Genomic DNA, 8,207 nt, shown 5'->3' with positions numbered 1-8,207 from the left:
AAGACACTACTTACTTTCACAAGTTAGAGGTTTGAATTCATCCTCGAGAAAGACGTGAGAGATAAATTAAACAATCAAGTAAACATGATAAATCGAGCAATTTATCAAGGAAGAATTAAAGGAGGGCTCACTATGCTTTTTTAGAGGAGGAAGAATATTTCTAGTACCAGAATAGTACCTACTACTCTCATTCGTTATTTGACACATCATCAAATGATATATTAATTTATTATTAATTTATTTTCGTAGATCTCACAATTCTTTAATTTTTACTTTTATGGAAATCAATGAAAGGAGATATTATGAAAAGTTCTCGAAATTTGAGAGAGAGAGGGCTCACCAAGCTTTTCCCATTTCAGTAAAAAACTTTAGCTCTTTCACTTCACATAAGATTTGAAAATTCCAGCTTCCAGGGCATCATATCTATCTAACATTGACATTAGAAAATACCTGAAATTAATGCAAATGAAGACAGTACAAAGGACCCCAAACCAACAACTGATTCTGTTCACAACACTATATACTGGAACAGTAAAGTGGACTCGATGCTAAAACCATAACAATTTATGTGACCAAAATGACCCTATGATCAAGCCAAGGATACAGATACCACTAGGTAATTGAGAAGAGTTGGCATCTGCTCACCCCCAGGCTGATATTACACCACACTTCCACAGGAGGACCGAGCATACGCGATGGCATCTTTGGGACGTTGGCCCCCCTATTTAACGTCATACAGATTATGTATGTCGAGCTTCGATGAGTGAATCAACTAGGTATGTGTTTACCCTGCCAAATGCAGGCAAGCACGCATGAGTAGAGTGTAGAAAGCAGACAACTGGTCATGTGTCAAACAGTACAAAACGTGATTCAATAATGCAGGGAAAATGGAAAATGCCTAGCCCGCCCAAATATTTCAAAAACAAAGATATATTTACATGCCTTTTCTTCTCAGCATGTCCGGATTTGCATATAAAAGGAAAAAAACGCATTTAACCTATATAATTAGAAGACAAACATAGATACATCTAGATCGAAGTTCATTATTGTTATTAGGGTAAATTACACATTACTGAAACAGAACGGTCCAAGGTGAGAAAAGATAAGGAAAGAGAGAGAGTTGGGCCAATGGCCCAACTCGTTCGACTTGGCCGAGGCCATCCTATATCCTCTGTGGAGGCCAATTCCCGTGGGGCACAGTCTTGACCTACCTGACGGAGCCTGAATTAGCCTCCTCGAATCCTATTCAAAATAGGTCTAGGAAAACCCCATGGTTCCCTCCCCACTAACTAAGGAGTCATAACACCACAAAAGGTAAGTTGTTCTCCCTCCTAAAAAACTTGTTGATTCTTTGTTAAAAACTGACTCAAGTATCGGAGTTTCTGTGCCAAGCACCACACCAGTGTTCTATTCTAATTATTTTGCAGGTAATCTCCTCTCTCAAACTACGTTCTTCTTGTCCAGATTTATGCATCAACAGTGATAATTTTGCAAGTCACTTCTTTTATAAGAAACGTCCATTAAAGTTCTATAATAATACAAAGTGTAAATCTCCTTCAGCAGCTTGATGATTTCCCGTATTTACACTTTGTATTATTATAAACTTTAATGGATATTTCTTATAAAAGAAATGACTTGCAAAATTATCGCTGTTGATGCATAAATCCGAATAGGAAAAATCATCAAGCCGCTGAAGGAGATTTAAAAGAAAACAAAAAACAAAAACAAAAATTCCTGTTAGATAAATTAAGAAAGAGGGGGAAGAGAACACAAAATAATCCGTATGGAAAAAACACCTGTTATAGGAGAGCTCATAATCTACCTTGAATATGAAGTGGTAGATAAAGTTTATTATGCCGTTAATGGGAAAGGTACATGTCACACCTCAGACAGTGACATGGTTCAGATAATTTCGAAAGAGACAGGGACCACATTGCTAAATTTACAATCAATGAGCAGAGTCAAACAGAAAAAGATATACTAAATGGAAAGAAGGCTCAATATTCAAATTAGACTCATGAGCCAACTAGAACGTAGATACAACATGCAACGTAGACAAAAATAAAAATACCTTTCTATTGTTCTTCATAGTATGGTGGAGTTGACTGAACACACAATTCATTATCATCCCCATCATCGTTGTCATCATCCTCGTCTTCTTCATCTACCCAGTTACTGGGATGATGTTGAGAAACGGCAGGACCATTTATATCAGACCTCTCTGAGAGTATCGTGCAAACCAACAGGAAAATGTTACTACTAGCTGCAGGAGTAACAAAATATGCTAGTTTAAGCAAATGACTTAAATGACTCATGAGGTATCTACTGACCTTGACGTTCTCTTCCCATAGAATGGTCACTACATTAAACAGTAAAGTAAACTTAGTCACTTAAAAACTATAAGCCAATATATCGGGATAAAAAAATTATTCGAACCAAGAATTAGAAAGGGACTCTAAGGTGAGTTTGATCAGGTGAGACAGTTACAGGTATAAGTTATGACATAGTACAGTTGTCGCACAATGATATGCCTCAACCTTCTACTCACTGAATACCACCCAGTGAAAACTCTGCTGTAGTCTTTTTATTATTTTCAGTCTGCCGAGTCTTATCAATCGTGAATCTCATTCTTCAATAATGTTTTCTTATTTTAGTCAACTGTTGCCTACTGCTTTGCGTATTATATATTAGCCGTAAGACATTTGTTAAAAAGATGCAATATATATCAATGAAATTTATTTCTTATCAAAAAAAAAAAAAGGGAAACTCCATACTATGAATATTCTCGACAGAAAGTAGATGTTCAATCCAAACAGGAAAGATGGAGTCAATGTACCCAGTTTTCTTCAGTAAACTAACCGTCACGTATTGGAACAAAGTTCATCGAAAAAGTAATAGACGTCATCATATATGAAAAATAACCAAAAGATCGATTCAAAACTGATCAATATGGAAACAAGTTGCATTCTAAAGGATACCTAGCACGACCAACTTGGTCATTTTCTTGAGCACACCCAGCTTTCGAAATCTGTATTGTACTAATCCTTTGAATTTCCATCTGTTCAGAAGAACTCAAATTTCTCTCAGCTTGTACCTGTCCTTCAGCACCGTTACCGCTTCTTGGTGCACTTCCTGAAAAAGGTTTGAAGGATGATTTAAAATACAAAACAGCCTATTTCTAAAAAAATCCTATCTCAGATGAGAGAACCAATGAAAATGTGACAGGGATACAAAAGGACTAGGTTTAGGCCTGAATAAAAACAATGACCTGAGAGTTCAGACCATATTCTGGTATGATCGGATGGATGCCCAGAAACATTAGCTCTAGACCCATCTTGCTCTGCATGTGCTTGGGAGCCAGCTCTGTGATCAGATTCACCATGCACATTCGCAGCCTCTTGTGGAGGCTGTGATTGGCTTCCCGCATGGAGCTGTGATATAAGCATGGTGGCAAGTACAAGTGTAGCATCAAAGTTTGAACTTGAACCATCGTCCAGACCGAATTTCGGTGCCATTAGGATTGGCCTGCATACCCAAATATGAAATCCTATCTTTTGATAACAAGGGTTAACTTTGTATTTCATTCAGAACCATAGTTACCAAGTTCTAACCAGGAAAATGAATGAAATATTTTGAAGTCTAAGTCAAGCGGTTAGAAGATCAGCCGTGGTATTTTAGCACCATTATGATAATTAGAAGTCAGAGGTCCTCAATTATTAAGGAAATTGAGAAAATACTAAAAAGAAGGTAAAAGAGGAAGCAAAAAGAATAAATAAATAAACAAAGAAGTCAGAGAACAAGTAATATGTGCAAGAATAAATAAATAAACAAAGAAGTCGGAGGACAAGTAATATGTGCAATTCTTACTCTCCAGCTTTTTCAAAATACAGGTGGATGTCAACTTCACAGCCCTCGCAAAAAGAAAGAAATGCCTGAAATTTGACGATGAAAGTAATGTAAAGAAAATGCCTTAACCACGAATATCAAAAAAAGAAAAGCTACAAATTAATCATGCTTCCGATATATAGCTCAATATTGTGAAAAATAACAACAACAATACTATCAACTCACCAAAAGCATAAAGAAGAGAAGTTTAGTAGTACCGCCAGAGGAGCAGCATTCTGAACTCAATAATGAAAATTGAATTCACAAGGGAGGTTTCAAAGCTTAAATAAAAGTACCTTCAATTCTTTTACTCCAAACGTTATGTCTACCGGATCTCCACTGTGAGAATAATGGACAAACTCTTCCTTAGGATCTATCCAAAGTTGAGTATGTAGCAGTGCATCATTGTCTGCACTTAAACAATGAGGCATGACCTAAATTTTGGTATATCCACGGAAAGTATCAAATTTTCAAGCATCAACATCTAAATTGAGAAAATTATTAGGGGAAAATTCTATAGTGGAATATATTAATTGATCTAGGCTTGCACATATCACTATCACCTTTGGTCGGGTCTATGTAGCTTCTAAGCTCAACAGCCTTTCCTTCAATCTCACTTGCAGCTTCAGAAGGTAATGAAGTTGGTTCTGTTGCAATAATAGTGATCTCCTGCAAGGATGACTGAAAATTAGAGAGTAATCTGTTCAGATCTCGAGGTCTCACGACTAAGTCACTTGGGAACTGCCTCCTGTCAAGAGACAAGTGTTGTATGTCTGGCTCAATGTTGCAAGAAATGCAGTATGTTTTCTTCATTCCTGCATGCCAGATAACATTGATGTATTTGAAGTTTATTGATCACAAAACTATAAGACCAAGTCGCATTGAAAACACAAAAGCATTTTGTAAGACCAACAACCCTTGTTGCTTTAGTTGAACTCTTCAGTTGTGGTTATCAGATGATTTATAATCAATCAGTGTCAACATATTGGACCAATATAAGTTAGACAACCTCAATTTGTCAGCATCTGCATCTACCAATGATCATAGATCATTTGAATATGGCTTTAACACAAATGTATGCATATTCATAAGAACTGGAAAAAGCAACTGACCATTGAAGCATTCCAAACTCCATCGCACTTTCAATGCATCAGGATCTGGCAACTGCACTTTCAGATGGTCTATACTGGCAATTGGTGTCCTAAGAACAGAGCAAACAGCCTGGCATGGCAAAATAGGTAAGGATTGGGGTGAAGTAAAATACTGTTGGTGAATGTAATTCAACATAATATCATGCGTACCTTCAAAAGAACACTGCATTGCACTTGATTACCAGAAATGGCATAGTCATCAAAGAACCCAGTCTGAAATGTTATAGCTTGATAGGCAGACCGTGATGCATTGAGGGTGTAAAAAGCAAGCTGAAGTTGATAATAAAACAATGGGCTATAAAATTGTTTCTTTTTTTTTTTCCCATATATTTGAGCCAGGCAGCCCATGCCAAAACAATTCAACAAGCAAAGCAGGCTTCAAGGTTTTAGCTATTTACATACCAAAGTTCACTCGATTCTTTTTTTTTTTCCCATAAGAAACAAATTTGTTGATGTATGAAATTTACAAAAAAAAAAGGCCAAAGCCCAAGCCAAAGGAATTATGTAAGAGATCTCCAATTGACCAAAAGGGAAGAGAGGGTGTATGATTTAAACTCCTAGCATGAAAGATAATGAGTTCAAAAGGAAAAAACGAAGTTCACTCAATTCTTAGTTGCAGTAAAAAGTACGTCCTTGTAATTTGAATAGGGTGGAGGTTTAGGGTATACTGGTTCAATGCTAAACATTTACTTGTAACTTCTCTTATAACGATGAAAAGTTTTTCGATTTCAAAAGAGAGTTGATATATACGATAAAAGTCATAGTTTTGTAAAGTTCACTCAATTTTTAGTTGCAGTGAAAAGTAAGTCCTTGGATGGAGGTTTGGGGTTACTAACTTACTGGTTCAATCTTAAACTAAACTTGTAACTTCCCGCATATTGATGAAAGGTTTTTCTATTTCAAAAGAATGTTGATATATAAAATAAAAGTCATCGTTATGTATAAGATGGTATGTTTGGAGATGAAAAGGGAATGAAAGACTGGAATTGGATGTGTTGATTACTAAAATTCACGTGGGTCCTCTGGGGGGAGGGGATATCGATTGCATGACAAATGGCAAGAAAACAATTGTGCAAGGACATTTCAAGGATAAGATGAGATCATTTCAAATGGACAAGATCAAACTGTTGAAAGAAGAGAATGAGTTGTTTTTCCACGGGTTTTGGCAGCTGGAAAAGGGAAGAGTTTCTTGGCTAAAGTTATCTCAGATGAAGAAGTAGGCCTTGTACAATAACATATAACTGAGGAAGTTTTAAATTTTTTCAAAAACTTAATAAAAGAGAGTAGCACAAAGGTTTGTTGTAGAGGAGGTGAGATGAGTCTTGTAAGCCAAGAAGCAAGTCGTTGAAAGGGAGACATTTTGCATGAGTCTGCAGATCGTTGCTCTATGATGGAGGAGTTTTTTAATGCATCTATCATTTCGTGACAAGGAAGGATCCTTTAGCATGTTTTTTTCCAAGGCATGCCTGGAGAATAACAATAGATTTCTTGCAGGATTTAATGTATTTTTGTACTTACTTGTATTTAGGGTTATATCAATTTAAATCCTAAACTAATGATTGTATCCATTTAAACCCTGAACTTACGTAAATGTATCCATTGTTGAAATTTTCTTACTTTTTTGTTTCTCTCTCTCTCTCTTTCTTTGGATTGGATACCTCTTTTGTATGGTTGGTCAGGTTCTGGCTTGACTCCTTTTACTTGGTTAAAGATTTATTAGATGCTAATGCATTGTCTTGGGCAATACCAGTATGAAGAAACTTACTGAATTGAAGTTCATATGTACATCAAGCTAATTGGAAAGCTTGGTGGTTTTCACCCGATGAAAGGGAAGAAACCAAGAGAGTAGCATTTGCATCACTCTTGGAGTTTTTATGTGATACCTGTTACCTCTCTTTCACAGATTCCTAGTTCACCAGTAGAAAGAACCTTGGTGAAGGGTAATCCGGCTCGCTTATCACTAACCAGTGACATTTTACATGTTTAAAAGTTATTTTCACTCAAAGTCGCTAACCACGTTCTGCACGCATACATGGCCTAGAAATTGGATACAGATTCACCGGCCAATTTACAATTTTGAGAATTCGTTTAGACAAATGCAGATAGTTCCACCTAATCTTGGACTCATCAAAACATAGCATTACAATTGAGCTTACAGACAACTCAACTGACCAATCAAACTAAACACGAACGCTTGATTAAGCCAGATGCGAACGATGTGAGAATCTCTGATGAAACTGATCTAGGGAGGCAGGTTCGGGGGAAAAATGGAAAGAACTATGGAGAAAAGGGAGAATATGGAATACCTGCGATGGAGAAGCTTGGATGACGAGCTCGTTTCCGATTCTAGCAAGGCATGTGACTGAGCGAGCGAAGGTCTTGAGAGCATTTCCGCTCAGACTAAACTCCATTGATCTCACTTCCTCGCCGCCCGATGACCGAACGAGAGAGAGAGAATCGCACGGGTTTTATATTGGCGGGAAGAAGCAAGAAAGACCGAAAGTCCTATTTTTTTCCCCGACTATAACAACAACGGGCATGGGATCCAACTTTCGATACGTTGGAGGAAGGCCATCTATACAATTTCCCCCGGGAGGGCACGTTCTCTCGAGTGGGGAAAAATTTTCCGAGACGTTAGTTTTTACATATTTATTTAATAGAGTTATCTAACTTTATGTTATTGTTATTATATATATATTATATTTAAATTTAGATTATATATATATATATATAAATAATTTTATTTTTATTTATTTATTTTTTAAAAAATAATTAATTTTTTAAAGTCAAAATTTGAGTAATTTATTTTTAAATTCAAATTATCACATAAAATTAATCATAATAAACAATTTAATGATAAAGTTAATTATTTGATTAAAATTTGTTCACGTTAGTTATTTAAATTAATTGGCTCAATCCCGTGGAGAATTTCATGATGATGGAAAATGAAATAGGGAGTTGGGACGGGGATGGGGAATGACATCCCCGACCCCGCCCCGTCTTGTGGACATCTCTAGCCATCTCTCGTTGGACTACGAAATTTTGAAGACGGTGACTGAGGCAGGGTTTATTAAACCTTACTAAAAATCGATGAAATCCTAATGAAATTTTATCATTACCGAGGCAGGTTGAATGGATCATAGAAGGTGCAAGATGTGCTTCCATTCCTTT

General features: G+C 36.5%; 1 protein-coding gene across 2 annotated transcripts; it reads right to left on the bottom strand.

Annotated features, from left to right (window-relative positions):
• Positions 1–353: 353 nt before the first annotated feature.
• On the bottom strand, positions 354–7,683 carry RAD9 (cell cycle checkpoint control protein family). 2 transcript variants are annotated; one of them, XR_005482456.2, is made up of 12 exons: positions 7,343–7,683; positions 5,187–5,306; positions 4,998–5,106; positions 4,449–4,700; positions 4,182–4,294; positions 3,868–3,932; positions 3,269–3,525; positions 2,979–3,132; positions 2,331–2,359; positions 2,072–2,221; positions 646–789; positions 354–427 (listed from the first exon to the last, which is right to left on the bottom strand). XR_005482456.2 is itself a non-coding variant. In XM_039034893.2 (11 exons), the coding sequence occupies exons 1-10, from the start codon at positions 7,445–7,447 to the stop codon at positions 2,076–2,078; spliced, it is 1,350 nt and encodes a 449-aa protein (XP_038890821.1). In that variant the 5' UTR covers positions 7,448–7,683; the 3' UTR covers positions 354–789; positions 2,072–2,075. The 2 variants fall into 2 exon arrangements, 1 of the variants encoding a protein (XP_038890821.1); XM_039034893.2 differs by having other exon boundaries at positions 354–789.
• Positions 7,684–8,207: the final 524 nt, after the last annotated feature.

Source organism: Benincasa hispida, chromosome 6, assembly GCF_027475165.1.
Source record: "Benincasa hispida cultivar pf3 chromosome 6, pf3_genome.v1.1, whole genome shotgun sequence".
NCBI classification, from domain to species: domain Eukaryota; kingdom Viridiplantae; phylum Streptophyta; class Magnoliopsida; order Cucurbitales; family Cucurbitaceae; genus Benincasa; species Benincasa hispida.
Note: the sequence above shows the minus strand (reverse complement) of the source record. Positions and strands in the feature narration are given on the sequence as shown.

Coding starts and splice junctions, on each gene's coding strand:
- RAD9 (XM_039034893.2), bottom strand. CDS start 7,447: ATGGAGTTTAGTCTGAGCGGAAATGCTCTCAAGACCTTCGCTCGCTCA. Junction 4,295..4,448: donor CTACATAGACCCGACCAAAG/GTGATAGTGATA, acceptor GTTTAAGTGCAG/ACAATGATGCACTGCTACAT. Junction 3,526..3,867: donor TATTTTGAAAAAGCTGGAGA/GTAAGAATTGCA, acceptor TTGGGTATGCAG/GCCAATCCTAATGGCACCGA.